General features: G+C 41.4%; 1 protein-coding gene across 1 annotated transcript in view; it reads left to right on the plus strand.

Annotated features, from left to right (window-relative positions):
- LOC101395727 (cell adhesion molecule CEACAM3-like) overlaps positions 1-12,789 on the plus strand; it is a 33,363-nt gene extending 20,574 nt beyond the window's left edge. Inside the window, exons 3-5 of the mRNA XM_087421701.1 lie at positions 7,619-7,745; positions 9,222-9,252; positions 10,786-12,789. Coding sequence (XP_087277827.1) covers positions 7,619-7,745; positions 9,222-9,252; positions 10,786-10,893 — 266 coding nt within the window. The 3' untranslated portion in view covers positions 10,894-12,789. The remainder of the gene's footprint in view (positions 1-7,618; positions 7,746-9,221; positions 9,253-10,785) is intronic.
- Positions 12,790-16,032: the final 3,243 nt, after the last annotated feature.

A 16,032-nucleotide genomic window follows, 5' to 3' on the forward strand; every position in this document is an offset into this window, starting at 1 on the left:
TTGGCCTCACCTTCCAAAGCCTGAAACAACTGGGCGCTCCCCAACCTGGGGCCAGCAACACCCAGCTGCAATCCTCAGAGAGCTGACAAGAGTTTTATAGGCCAGAGGCCTACAACAGTTGTAAGCCCCTGAGCCTAACATCCAGCCATGCTGGGAGCCTACTCACTTAACAGAAAAATTGCCACTGGAATGTGCTATTCGACTTTGCAGCCAACTGTGCTGGGGCTCCCCACACCCAATAAAGAGACTGAAGGGTGCATAACAGTCACATTCGGTGGGCATTACGTCAAGCTGGCCAGGGCGACAGTTCAGCCTCCCTGGGCATCCACAGAAAGAGCAACCCTGCCACAACAGAAGGACATATATAGCCCACATGGGGTTCACTCCTGGAACATTTGGAACTGGTGACAAGATGGAAGCACATTGCTGGGCCTCATAAGACATCTCTTACATAAGTTCACATCTCCAAGATCAAGAGATAAAGCTGACCTACCTAATATATAGATACAAGCACAGAGAAAGAGGCAAACTGAGGAGGAAAAGGAATAAGTTCCAAGTAAGGGAACAGGACAAAACTCCAGAAAAAGAACTAAATGAAACAGAAATGAGCAAGCTGCCTGACATAGAGTTCACACAAAGAGTCATAAGGATGCTGCCTGATCTTGGGAGAAGAATGGATGAACTCAGTGAGAACTTCAACAAAGAAATGAAAAATGTAAAAAAGAACCAATCAGAAATGAAGAATACCATACTGGAAATGAACATTTCACTAGAGGAGCTCAAAAGCAGAGTTGAGGATGCAGAAGAATGGATCAGTGAGCTGGACTAAAGACTAGAGGAAATCACTCAAGCTGAACAGATAAAAGAAAAATCAATTAAAAAGAATGAAGACAGTCTAAGGGGTCTCTGGGACAATACCAAGAGAACTAATGTCCATGTAATAGGTGTCCCAGAAAGAGAAGAAAGAGACAAAAGGGCAGAGAATGTATTTGAAGAAATAATAGCTGTAAAATTTCCTAACCTAAGGAAGGAAACAGACATCCAGGTACAAGAAGCACAGAGAGCACCAAATAAGATAAACCCAAAGAGGCTCACACCAAGACACACCATAATTAAAATGTCCAGAATTAAAGATAAAGAGAGAATCCTAAAAGCTACAAAAGAAAGGCAAAAAGTCACATACAAAGGAAACCCCATAAGGCTATCAGCTGACTTCTCAGCAGAAACCTTACAGGCTAGAAGAGCGTGGCACGATATATTTAAAGTGCTAAAAGGAAAAAACCTACAGCCGAGAATACTCTACCTGGTAAGGTTATCATTCAAAATGGAAGGCACAATAGTTTCCCAGACAAGCAAAAATTAAAGTTTATCACCAAGAAACCAGTCCTACAAGAAATGTTAAAGGGACTTATTTAAGGGGAAAAGACAAGACCACAAATAGGAAAAAATTATCTATTTCCATGATAAGAGGGTAACAGATACAAACACACAAAAAAGAGGTTAGATGTGTTATCAAAAACATAAAATGTGAGAGGAGGGGAGTAGAAGAGGAGAGCTTTTAGAAAGAGGTCAAACTAAAGAGACCATCAACTTAATATAGATTGCTATATAGTAGGTTATTATATATGAACCTCATGGTAGTCACAAACCAAAAACCTATAATAAATACACAAAAAATTAAGAGAAAGGGACCTAAACATAATACTAAATAAAGCCATCAAACCACAAGGGAAGAGAGCAAGAGAAGAAGAAAGGAACAGGGAAGAACTACTAAAACACCCAGAAAAAAAGTAACAAAATGGCAATAAGTACATACTTATCAATAACTACTTTAAGTGTCAGTGGACTAACTTCTTCAATCAAAAGTCATAGGGTGGCTGATTGGAAAGAAAAATAGGACCCATATATATGCTTCGTATGGGAGACACACTTCAGACATAAAGACACTCACAAACTGAAAGCAAAGGGATGGAAAAAGATACTCCATGCAAATGACAATGAAAAGAAACCTGGGGTAGCAATACTTATATCAGACAAAATAGACTTTAAAAACTGTAACAAGAGATAAAGAGGGCACTACATAATGATCAAGGGAACAATCTGACAAGAGGATATAACACTTGTAAATATCTATGCACCTAACATAGGAGCACCTAAATATATAAAGCAATTATTAACAGACATAAAAGGAGAAATAGAGAGTAACACAATAGTAGTAGGGGACTTTAACACTCCACTTACACCAATGGATACATCATCCAAACAGAAGCTCAGTAAAGAAACATTGTCCTTAAATGACACACTAGACCAGCTGGACTTAGTAGATATATACAGAACATTCCATCCCAAAACAAGAGAATACACATTCTATTCAAATGCACATGGAACATTATTCAGGATTGATCACATTTTAGGCCACACAATAAGTCTCAATAAATTTAGGAGGATTGAAATAAAACCAAGCGTCTTTTCTGACCACAACAGTATGAAACTAGAAAACAACTACAGGAAGAAAACCAGAAAAGCCACAAATATGTGGAGATTAAACAAAATGATACTGAACAACGATTGAGTGAGTGAAGAAATCAAAGGAAAGAGATCAAAAAATACCTAGAGACAAATAAAAATGAAAACATGGAATGCCAGAATTTATGGGATACAGCAAAAGCGGTTCTAAGAGGGAAGTTTACAGCAATACAGGCCTACCTCAACAAACAAGAAAAATCTCAAATTAACAATCTATCAGTGCACCTAAAGGAATTGGAAAAAGAAGAACAAACATAGCCCAAAATCAGTAGAAGGAGGGAAATAATAAAAATCAGAGCAGAAATAAATCAAATAGAGACTAAAAAAAAAAAAAAATAGAAAAAATCAATGAAACCAAGACCTGGTTATTTGAAAAGGTAAACAAAATTGACAAACCTTTGGCTAGATTCACCAAGAGAAAAAGAGAGAAAGCTCAAATAAATAAAATCAGAAATGAAAGAGGAGAAATTACAATGGACACCTCAGAAATACAAAAGATTAGAAAGGGATACTATGAAAAACTATACACCAACAAATTGGATAATCTAGAAGAAATGGATAAATTCTTAGAATCATACAACCTTCTAAAACTGGATCAAGAAGAAATAGAGAATTTGAATAGACCAATCACTGGTAAGGAGATTGAAACAGTAACCCAAAACCTCCCTAAAAAGTAAAAGCCCAGGCCCAGATGGCTTCCCTGGTGAATTCTAACAAACCTTCAAAGAAGACTTAATATCTATCCTTCTCAAATTCTTCCAAAACATTGAAGAGGAGGCAAAGCTTCCTAACTCATTCTATGAAGTCAACATTACCCTGATACCATGACCAGACAAGGACAATACAAAAAAGAAAATTATAGGCCAACATCACTGATGAACATCGATGAAAATATCCTCAACAAAATGCTAGCAAATCAAATACAATACATTAAAAAGATCATACTCTATATGACAAACCCACAGCTAATATAATTCTCAATGGTGAAAAACTGAAAGCTATCTCCCTAAGAACACGAACCAGACAAGGATGCCCACTTTTGCCACTCCTATTTAACAGAGTATTGAAAGTCCTAGCCAGAGCAATTGGGTAAGAAAAAGAAATAAAAGGGATCCAAATTGGAAAGGAAGAAGCGAAACTGTCTCTATTCGCAGATGGCATGATTTTAAATATAGAAAACCCTAAAGAATCTACCAAAAAACTTTTAGAAATAATAAATGAATATGGTAAAGTTGCAAGATACAAAATCCACATACAAAATTCAGTTGCATTTCTATACACTAACAACAAAGCAGCAGAAAGAGAAATTAAGAATACAATCCCATTTACAATTGCAATGAAAAGAATAAAACACTTAGGAGTAAACTTAACCAAAGAGGTGAAAGACCTGCACACTGAAAATTATAAAATGTTGTCAAACGAAATTGAAGAAGACACAAAGAAATGAAAAGATGTTCATGCTCTTGGATTGGAAGAATTAACATAGTCAAAATGTCCATACTTCCTAAAGCAATCTATAGATTCAATGTAATCTTTATCAAAGTTTCACAGAAATAGAACAAAGAATCCTAAAATTTATATGGAACAACAAAAGACCCCAAATATCCAAAGGAATTCTGAGAAACAAGAACGAAGCTGGAGGTATCACACTCCCTGATTTCAAGATATACTACAAAGCCATAGTAACCTGAACAGCATGCTACTGGCACAAAAACAGACACACAGACCAATGGAACAGATCAAGAACCCAGAAATAAACCCACACATCTATGGACAGCTAATTTTCAACAAGGGAGCCAAGAACATACAATGAAGAAAGGAAAGTCTGTTCAATAAATGTTGTTGTGGAAACCGGCCAGCCACTTGTAAAAAAAAAAAAAAAAATGAAAGAAGACCATTATCTTACACCATACACAAAAATTAACTCAAAATGGATTAAAGACTTGAATGTAAGACCTGAAACCATGAAACTTCTAGAGGAAAACATAGGCAGTATGCTCTTTGACATAAGTCTTGGAAGCATATTTTCAAGTACCATGTCTGACCGGGCAAGGGAAACAACAGAAAAAATAAACAAATGAGACAACATCAAACTAAAAATCTTCTGCACAGCAAAGGAAACCATCAACAAAATGAAAAGACAACCTAACAATTGGGAGAAGATATTTGCAAACCATATATCTGATAAGGTGTTAATATCCAAAATAGATAAAGAATTCATACATCTCAACAACAAAAAAACTAACAACCCAATTAAAAAATGGGCAAAAGACCTGAACAGACATTTTTCCAAAGAAGATATAGAGATGGCCAATGGGCACATGAAAAGATGTTCAACATCATTAACTATCAGGGAAATGCAAATCAAAACTACAGTGAGGGGCCGGGCCCATGGTTTAGTGGTTAAGTGCACGAGCTCCACTACTGGCTGCCTGGGTTCGGATCCTGGGCACGCACTGATGCACCGCTTCTCTGGCCATGCTGAGGCCGCGTCCCACATACAGCAAGTAGAAGGATGTGCACCTATGACATGCAACTATCTACTGGGGCTTTGGGGAAAAAAAGGGAGGAGGATTGGCAATAGATGTTAGCTCAGAGCCGGTTCACCTCAGCAAAAAGAGGGGGATTAGCATGGATGTTAGCTCAGGGCTGATCTTCCTCACACACACAAAAAAAAATCTGCAGTGAGATATCACCTCACACCCGTCAGAATGGCTATAATTAACAAGACAGGCTACAACAACAAAAGCTTTGTACAGGTTGTGGAGAGAAGGGAACTCTCATACACTGCTGGTGGGAGCGTAAACTGGTGCAGCCACTATGGAAAACGGTATGGATACCTCAAAAAATTAAGAATAGAACTTCTATACGATCCTGCTATTCCACTGCTGGGTATTTATCCGAAGAACATGAAAACATAAATGCAAGAAGATACATGCTCCCCTATGTTCACTGCAGCATTATTCACAGTAGCCAAGACTTGGAAGCAACCTAAGTGCCCATCAAGGGATGAATGGATGAAGAAGATGTGGTGTACATATATATACACATACAATGGAATACTTTCAGCCATAAGAAACGATGAAATCCAGCCCTTTGTGACAACACAGATGCACCTCAGAGTATTATGCTGGGTGAAATAAATCAGAGGGAGAAAGTTAAATACCATATGATCTCACTCATAAGTAGAAGATAAAAATAACAACAAACAATCACACAGAGACAGAGACTGGATTGGTGGTTACCAGAGGAGAAGGGGGGTGGGAGGAGGGCAAAAGGGATAATTAGGCACATGAGTGTAGTGATGGATTGTAATTAGTGTTTGGGTGGTGAACATGATGTAATCTACACAGAAGCTGAAATATAATGATGTACACCTGAAATTTATATAATGCTATAAACCAGTGTTACCACAATTAAAAAGAAAAAGAATAAGTTGGCACTCAGTATCCACAGGTTCCGCATCCATGGGTTCAACTAAGAGCAGATTGAAAGGCCTACTGTGGTTGTGTCTATGTTGAATATATGCAGACATTTTTTCTTGTCATTATTCCTTAAACAATATGGTATAAGAGCCATTTATATAATATTTACATTGTATTAGGTATTATAATTAATCTAGAGATGATTTAAAGTATACAGGAGGATGTGCATAGGTTATATGCAAATACTACACTATTTTACATAAGGGACACGAGCATCTGTGGATTTTGGTATCTGCGGGGGGCTCCTGGAAACAATGCCCCATGGATGCTGAGCAACAACTGTATCTGCTTCCTGGCATTGTTCTAAAGATTTAATGTAATATTCAATTAAACCTTTAGCAAAGTGCTACACACAAAGGACATGTTCCATAAGCATTAGCTGCTATTATTACTGCTATTATCTTTAGCCTCTGTGAAATCATGCAGTCCTAGAGTCAAGGACTACCTGACTCTATATCCACCTTTTACTAGAAATATGACTTCGGGTAAGTTCTCTCACCACTGTAAGTCTCAATTTTTTCATCTGTAAGATGAAGATTATGTCTATCTGACAGTGTTATTATATGAATCAAATGAGATATATGTAGAGTATATAGCACAGAGCCTGGCACATAGTAAGAACCTCATAATAATTGCTAACATTAGCATTAATCATCAGTCTTGAATTGACATGTGAGGGCAACAGAAATAGAAAAGAAGAAACAGATGCAAAATGTAATATATATTGGAGAGGAGGGGAGGTATAACACAAAAAACCCACTGGGACATGGTTACTGACTAAACATATGAGAGAAACAAAGCAGTTGAGTGCAAAGTTTCACGTGTGGTATGTTAGATTTCATCCCAAGATGCAGCCAACACGGGATTAGACATACAAAACATTTGTTGGGGAAACGCTTGTAAAGGAAAGTGGGGCAGGAGTAGGAGGAGCCTGGGAGATTTTTCAGACCATGATGCAGATCTGATCCCTGTGAAGGAGAAAGAGAAGAGAGAAAGCTTTAGGTTGCAGTGCAGTTCTAAGAGAGTGTCTACAAGGCTGACAGGGTGTCCTTGAGCTAAAGTCACTCCTCAGAGGAAAATAATTTCTTGCGGAATTGAGATTGCTTTTATATCCCTGGGGGGAACCTGTGGGAAGCGTGGTCTCTCTGCAGTGAACAGTGAAGGTGAATGGAGATGGTGCATTCAGACTGCATTAGCCCAGGCCTTCTGTCAATTAATTCCCACCACAAAAGACCTGAGAGGCACATCTTCACGGCTGCCGCACCTGGTACATAGAAAAAGATGCAACCATGAAAATGTGGGAAGTTATAACATACAAAAAGACCCATCAGCCTTTCTCACATTTCCAGAGCCTTCATAAACATCTGAGTACAGAAAGGCCGGGATGCAATTGAGGCAAGTCTGACCACCAACTTAGAAAGAAATACAGTGAGAGGAAAAAATTTACAAGGACATAGTCAGCTAATCACCCCACAGCAACCTTCCCACAGAAAATTTATTCCTTGAAGGAACAAGCAGAGACTATTCCATGTTGAGAGTTGTTTACCAGGGCACCTCCACTGTAAAATAATGTCACCTACACTCATTCTCTTTTCTTTCCATGACAGATGTTCCAACACAAGGAAGTTCTGGCCTCTCAGCAGGGGTTATTGCCTGCATCGTGATTGGAGTGCTGGTCGGTATAGCTCTGATAGCAGCCCCGGTGTACTTTCTGTATATCAGAAAGACTGAAGGGTATGATGGCCTTTCCTCATTTTCCGCTTTCTCCAAGGCTAACCACCATGCTTGGGAGAGGGAAGGAGCCTTCAACTCTGTCTCTGGGCCTGGATGTGCTCCTCTTCCTTCCTAAACTCCTGCTTCTCAGCACTAATTCCTGCAGGTCTCTTCTTCCCTGGTCTTCCTGCCTCCTGTACCCTGCTGTCTCTTGGACATGGTTATTCCCATCCCCATCAGGTTTAGATGGGGCAGATAGATTATGTTCCTCTGCCCTCCAGTCAGGGAAGCCAAGGTCCAAGAAGGAAAACAAGTGAGGAAATGAAAGGAGGGGCAAGAGAAAGTGAGTTGTGTGCTCTGTCTACCATAGGAGCAGGAGGGAGGGCTAAGACAGGAAGAGAACCTAAGAAAAAGTGGAAACAAACAGATGCCTCTTGGGCAAGAAATAAAGTGAGAAAAAAACAGCATCTACCTACTAAAGGGGAAAGGCGTCAGGGTAGAAGTAGGCTCAGAAGCAGTTGATAAAGAATGGACCTAAATGTAAACATCCAGCAAACAGGAAGGAGTAAAGACTAGAAGGAATCACGGGTAGACTGAGGAAGGAGGCCCTCAGAGGAAAGGCAGTACCCACTATGGTATAAATGAACATTGAAGGGTACCGAGGAATTATCTGCTGACAATGTCCTCCTCATTCAAGGAGCAAAGATCCTATGCTCTGGAATAGCAGTCACAGTGTCTGATATTCATTTAGGGCAAGTGACCAGTGTGATCTCACAGATCACAAACCCTCAGCCTCCAACCACAGTAAGTAAAGTCACTCACGTAGTGAGAGCTGGTGTGTTCCACCACGTGCCCTGCCCTAGCAGGGAATCCTGGATTCCCAGCCATTCCCTACCTTCTGAATTTTTAGAGAGGATCTCCACTTCCCAACCTTAAGTTGACATAGGTCCTCACACCCTTCCTAGCCACAAAGATTCCCCTGGGACACAGCCCTGGGAGAGATGCTTACTCTGCCTAATCCAGGCAGGTCTGAGTAAGATGGACATGTTTCCAAGAGCCATTTCCTCATCCTCCTCCTTCCCCCCGCTGCTGCTTTATGGATGTGGGCATTCTCCTTTGGTGAGACATTCCCTGTCTTGTGGTGCTCTGGGTGCTGTGAGCCTCAATGCCCTGCCGGGCCACTGAAGCCTATTATTTAGAAACACATCAGGGAAAAAATCAAAGCCTTGGGTCCTGGAAAAAATCTTCAGAAGTAGATGGAGGCCTCCTGTGGCTCTACTCCTGCCCCTCCTCTTGTGCTAATGTCCTGGGTCTGGACCACACACTCTGGATAGCCAATTCCTTAAGTGATCATGGGCCATCTCCCCACTCCACCCTCTCACCACCTGCCACCTCCTTCAGCTAGAAATCACAACAGCTTAGGAGCACCATCATTCTAAGGCCATAAGTCAGCTTTTGCATATTCATGGGTCGGTAACTCTTCTTTTGCTTCCCCAGGTCAGGCCACTCTGACAACTCCCCTAACAAGGTAAGCACAGCCAGTGTCACTGGTTCACTTTCTCATGGACATATCTCTGTGTAGAAGGGGTTATTCTTGAAGACATCAATGCGAGACCAGGTTTGGGTCTAAGTTCCTCAATGCAGCAGCAAACAAGGAAGTGTTGGTAACAACTCCCGTGAGTCTACCTCATTGCAAGTATGTGAACTTTGGAATTATCCCCATCCTATGTTTGAATCCTGGCTGAGACTCTTAGTAGCTCTGTGACCTTGGACAAGTAGCTTACCCTTCTTGATCCTCAGCTTTGTCATCTGTAAATTGGCATGCTGCCTACTTCAAAGAGAAGCTGAAGGAATTATGTGAAATACACATGTACAGCATCCAGCACAGTGCCCAACACATAGAAGGCCTCAATCATTTCCCCTCCTCTACCTTCACTCTGACTCTGCTCTTACTGTCAAAAGATAATTTCCATTCTAATGGGTCTGAGGTCTTACTTCCTTTACTTGATAATAATTTTATCAAATTTTTCTCATCTTAACCTTTCCACAGTGTTCACATATATACCGAAAAGTGTTTAAATCATAAGTATATTTTAACAAACTATGAATTTTCACAAGTTAAACATACCCATGTAAGCAGCACCAAATCTAGAAACAAAACATGTCATCCTTCCCCTGAAAAACACTCCAGTTACTTCCCTCCAAAGAGTACCCACTATCCTGACCTCCGATGCACTAGATTAGGTTTGCCTGTTTATGCTTGTCTGGCCACAGGGCCAGCTGGGTGAGCAGTGTGGGGTAGGTTGCAGAGAGACCAAAAAAAAAAGAACCAGAGATGGTGAATGAGACACATAGGTTTATTGGGAGTTACTTACAGCGATGTCCAGCGGTGGCTAGCTGGACAGAAATGTGTACCCGCTACCACAGGCAGGGAGAGGTTGCTTATATAAGCAGGGGACACAAAGGCTATATGCTTGCCAAGTGGGGCTGTCCCTGGTACAACCAGCATTCCCAGGAAAAATAGCTCATGGGAAAGGGCTCTGTGTCCCTTTAAGACATGATGTTTTTTGAGTGAGATAAGGTAGGATCCAGGATGCCCAGGCCCTGGATTGTTACAAATCCCAGCAGCTGGGCCTTCTGCCCAGAAGGGAGCCAGAAGGACACATGGTTGCAATGGGCGTGTGGGCTCTGGCTGAGTAAGCAAGGCCCAGGGCCTACAATGCTCTTACATAAATGAAAGACACAATACATCGTTATATGTGTCTGGCTTCTTTCATTCAAACTTATTTTGTGAGATTCATCCACACTGTTGTATGCATACGTAGTGTGTTCATTCCTGTTGCTGTATCATCTCTCGTATTCCATTCTACGAATACCATAATCTCTCTCTTCCAATGATCATTCACAGGGTGTTAGCAAGCAGAGATAACAGGTGATCAAAGCCCTTCTCCAAAGCTAAAAGTTTCAAAGTGGTGATAGCACGTGGTACTAAATCACACTAGACTAGGTGAGGGCCCGATCTGTGACACTGATTTAACTGACCGCTGCTCCTGCCTTTCAGGTCGATGAAGTTACATATTCTTCCCGAACTTCAATGCCCAGGAATCAAAGAAACCAACTTCAGCCTCCCCATCCCCATCAGCCACAGGAAGAGTTTATTCAGAAGTAAAAAAGAAGTAACACAACCTACTCCACTGGCTGCACTGCGCACTTACTCCAAGCTTCTCATCCCCATCACTAGAAGGATCCCTTTACCCTCAGGGAAAAGGGGAAGAAAACTCCTTCCCCTCCTCTTAACTCCCAAATGAGGCACTTCCAGGCTGCCTGGTCACAGCCCCTCCCTTCAGTGTCAATACTTGAAAAGGCACATCCGGGAGTCTGTAGGAAACCAAACCTTCCTAATCTTTGAAATTTGGCAAAGCAGACATTGCGAGAGAGTTGCCAGAACCTCCCGCCCCTCCCCCTCTCGCGACCTAGACTTGTTTTAAACTTGCCTATTCAGAACACACTCATTCCTTCCCACCCCAGTCGTGTCATATCTGAGTCTAACTTGAATTTGCCATAAGCTTGGGGGTTAGGTCCTTATCCACTAAAATGCATGTGGCAGAAAAGAACAGAGAAAAAGTAAAAGCTTCTCCTGTCTCTCCAAAGCTCAGGGTGAACCCACCAGACACAGGAAAACAAATATAGAACATATTCTGAACTGGAAAATTCTACACCCTTGTCCACGGTCAGGGTGTCTACCTGTAGGACCAGGGCCTAAGAACCTTGCTGCTTAGCGGAATACCACCTGAGCCCTTTGGCAAGCCAATCTTTAGAGAACTCACTAGAAACAACTAGGAAAGCTATTTGCCAAGGTCCAAATGGAAAAATGTAAAAAAAAAAAAAAAATGCACACACGTTTTAATCACTTTATGGGCTTTATTCAAATAAATGCCCACAGACGGAGGGGTTACAGCTTTAGGGAGCAGTCAGCTGTTAACAATTTGTTGGGTTTTGGGAAACCAGTCAGAGAGCTACCCTTCAGAGATTATTAAATAATTGTTAAAGAATGCACGATTTTGGGTATTGAGTTTTTTCCCTTTTCTCTGAGATGTTCTGCCATTTTAATTTTTGTAACTGTTTATTTATGTGAGAGGGGTTATTTTTACTCAGCTTAGCTGTGTAAGCCAATCTGTCTGCCTTAGGTGAAAGAAGCCACCAAAATCCCTTGAGTCCCCTTGCCCAGGAGTTCCTCAAGGCTTCCATGTCAGGGGCTCCAAATAGAAAAGAAGAAGAAGCTGTTTTCTTCATTCATGGCTAGAGATGGATCTAACTCAGTTTCTAGGATCTCAGACCAATCACCAGCCACCGTTCTATCCCATGTGTCTGCCTGTGCATGTTCTGTCTGTCTGCCCCACTCACTTTCTTGGGAAACCCTGGCCCTGCTAAGGTGCATTTGGTCTTTGAGAAGTGGGAGCACCCTGAAGGGAACACTATCACTCATGCCCTTGGCATTGTTTACAACCCAGAAAGCTGCACTGGTGCTGATGCTCCTTAGGACACAAGGGGAATATTATAACTGGGCCTTAGGATTCTTGAAGAGCCTCTGAAATTTGTTTTCTCTCATGGGGTCTATGCATCCCAATGTGTCTTAGGATAAAAGGAAGGGCAAGAGAAGGAGAGGCGAATGTACTTCCCACCCTGCCTTCTTCTGTACAGATGGAATCTCCTTGGGGCTGTTGAGAGAAAGGTTTTATTCGATACTGATTACTTGTTCTCATGCTGTGTCTGAGTGGCCCCCTCAAAGAGGGTTAGTCAAGAGTTCTCTGTACTCAGGTACCTCTTTCAGGATTTTCTAACAGATTGTATATACTTCCCCTCATTCATGCTATTCTGTGTTACTTAATTTTGTCTGGCTAAGGACACTTCTAAATTATTTGTAAAATGCACTCTATATTTATAATAAAAATTATACATCAGACAACAACATGCTGCCTCACAGTTGATACTACTTTAGACAATATCTTCTTTACAGGCAGAAGAAAGAGAAATTGCTTAACTGGGTGTCAGAGTAAACCTATTTCCAAGGCTACAGATATTTGATCCAGTGATCAGAGAATTAGGTAAATTCCTTTGCACATCTGCTAACAAAGTGGATCTACCTAGAACCAACAGGACACAGCTCCAACCTGCCTGAAAGAAAATGCCTGTCTTCCTCTCAGAAAGAAGACGATTTCATGAGGAAAAGATGTCCCACCCTCTTTCTTAGGGACAAGTAACCCTTCCCACACAGGTGGCTCCAGTGAATCAGATGCAGCAAAACAGCTTTCACTCACAAGCGTCTCCAACAGTTCAGTCACATAGAAATCTCTCCAGCACCTTCTCTCTTCCTGTCCCCAGTTCCTTTGTGCTGCCCCCTCAGAGGATCAGATCTCCTCTGACCTGAATAAACTTCATTTATTAATTGCACTAAGGATTAACCTATCATCTCACTTCCTTCACTTCCAAGCAATTGAAACATGTGTGCTGTCTTTCCCCTTCCTCATCACTCATTTCTGGCCCTCTGCCGTAGCGTCTCCAGACACAAGACTGCTACAAGCAGCATAAAATAAGTATCTATCTCTTGGCCAAACTCAAAGGTATTTTCACCATCCTCACATTGTTCACTTTTACAACATCTAAGACCACAGACAACTTTTTCCTTCTTGGACACTCTCCTCCTTCCATCCCCACCGATGCACTGCACCCCCACACCAGATTTAGTACTCAGACCCTGCTTGTCTCCCTCCACCACCTTCTTTCCACAGCTCAGTGACCTCTCTGCAGATGCCTCCTACATCTCTATCTCTACACATGCGCCTTCCCAGAACTCATGACACTCACATCCAAATACCTTCAGCCCTTGCTCTTTTGTTTCCCAGATTCAATACATCCTCAAAGCCTCGATTCTTTTTTAATATCCCTCAGTTGTGTTGTTCTCTCCATTCCCATAAACCTGAATAACAGAGGCCCTGAACAACTCTGCTGCTGGAAGTACAGATTGACATCGTGTGTCAGGTCTCTTCACTGAAATCTTCCTTGCATACTACTGCCTCATTACCTTCCTAAAAACTGATTCACTCTCCTACTCAAGAATCTACAGTGGCCTACCCTGGCCTTCCAGGTAAGTTCATATTTCTTCCTCTATACTAACACTTCTTAATTTCTTTACCACTGCTCTCTAATATATTTCCTCCATTCTAATTAGATCTGTCTCCCTACCCATCCCTGTCCCTCCACCCCGTATAAACATATAGTTCTTAGTCCCAATGATATGCCTGAAAACAAACACCAAACAGGGCAATGTTCTCCCTGTTCTCTCACAGAGGAGTTACCCACACATGTCATCACAAGCAACAACTCTGACCCTGAGGAGGACGAGGACCTGTAGCATTTACGTGTGAACCTGAGACTCAGGACACAACCTACCTGTGGTTGATAATCTTTTCCTAATGACCAGCTCCTGTGTTCATGAAATCCTATTGAGCACCTACTGTGCTACAAGTCTCAGTGTTCGACCCCAGGAAAGATACAGAAATGAGAAAGGTAGGGTCCCTATCTCAGGGAACATAACACCTAAGACAGGAGATAAGACATGAAAAATTATTATAATACAAAAATAGAAATGGATAAATGACACAAGAGAAGACAGAGAGAAATACAATGGGAAATATGGGATACATTAGAATGAGTGGGAAAAATTTAAAAACAACTGATACTCAGGCCCCACCCACAGATCCTGATTTAATTGATGTGGAGTAGAACCCAGGCAATGGTAGTTTTTCAAAGCTTCCCAGATGCTGTTAACATGTAGCAAGGATGGAGAACCTCTGCTGTAATAGGTAGGACTTGACCCTAAAAGCAGTGGTTTTTAGCTAGGACTATGAATCAGAATTACCTAGAGACCTTTTTCAACATATGTAATAAGCCTATAAACCATCCCTGAAGAAGCTGATACAATGTATCTGGAGTGAGACTTGGGCTTGTGTATTTTGAAAAACTCCCAGGTGATTCTCACATATATTTTATGTTAGGAAACACTGACCTAAAACAGGTAGGACTGAAAAACTGGGGAGTTAGGAGAACATTCCATGAGATGGGCATGAGATGAAAAATCTATTCTGCAAGGCACAGAGAAGTACTCAAAAAGAAACTATTGGCAAATAGCTAAACTTTAAAGTACCAAGTGTTGTGCCGATGGGAAACAACTGGTATTCTTACACATTGCTGGTGGAAATATAAAATGGCACAACCACTCCGGAAAAGAGTTCGGCATTTTCATACAAAGTTACATATACTCATACAGCACAGCATTCTCACTCCTAGGTATTTACCCAAGAGAAATGAAAATAAATATCCACACAGAGAGTTATACACGAATGTTCGTAGCACCATCATTCACAGCAGCCAAAAAGAGGAAACAACCCAAATATCCCTCAACATGTGAGTGAATAAACAGATGGTGGTATATCCATACAATAGAATACTAATAAGCAATAAAAGGGGCACAAACTACTGCTAAAACAAGATGGATTACTCTCCAAAATGTTATGCTGTGTGAAAGAAGCCAGACACAAAGGAGCACATACAATATGATGCCATCTAAATGAAGTTCAAGAATAGGCAATAGTAATTAATCGTGTTAGAATTCACCATAGGGGGTGGAATTAACTACAAAGGTGCACAAGGGAGCTTTTTGGGCTGATGGAAATGTGCTACAACACTTTTCAGGTGGTGATTACATGGGTGTATACATTTACTAAAAAACTACTGTACACTTAAGATCTGTGTATGCTTTTTGGTGTATTTTAAATTTCCCTTGATTTTTAAAAATAAAATAAACAAAGGAGCAGCTAATGCAGTCTATCAGATACAAAGCACCTGTATTTTCTATTTTTGCAAGACAAATTACCACAAATTTAGGGGCTTAAAACAACACCCATTTATTAGCTCAGAGAATTCAGTTCTTTGAAGTTATAAGACCAAGGTCCCCATTGTCCTGCTAGGGACTGATCTCAGTTACTACTGGATGCTCTGGGGTCCTAGCCATGAGGCCCCTCCATCTCAGCAATGGAGAAATCCCTTAAATCGAATCTCTCTGATTTCCCTTCTGACACCAGCTGGAAAAAACTGCCTGCTTTTAAAGGGCTTGTGTGATGGGCCGGCCCGTGGCTTAGCAGTTAAGTGTGCGTGCTCCGCTGCTGGTGGCCCAGTTCGGATCCTGGGCGCGCACCAATGCACTGCTTCTCCGGCCATGCTGAGGCCACGTCCCACATGCAGCAACTAG

Source organism: Ceratotherium simum, chromosome 33, assembly GCF_057802395.1.
Source record: "Ceratotherium simum simum isolate JZ-2026a chromosome 33, ASM5780239v1, whole genome shotgun sequence".
NCBI classification, from domain to species: domain Eukaryota; kingdom Metazoa; phylum Chordata; class Mammalia; order Perissodactyla; family Rhinocerotidae; genus Ceratotherium; species Ceratotherium simum.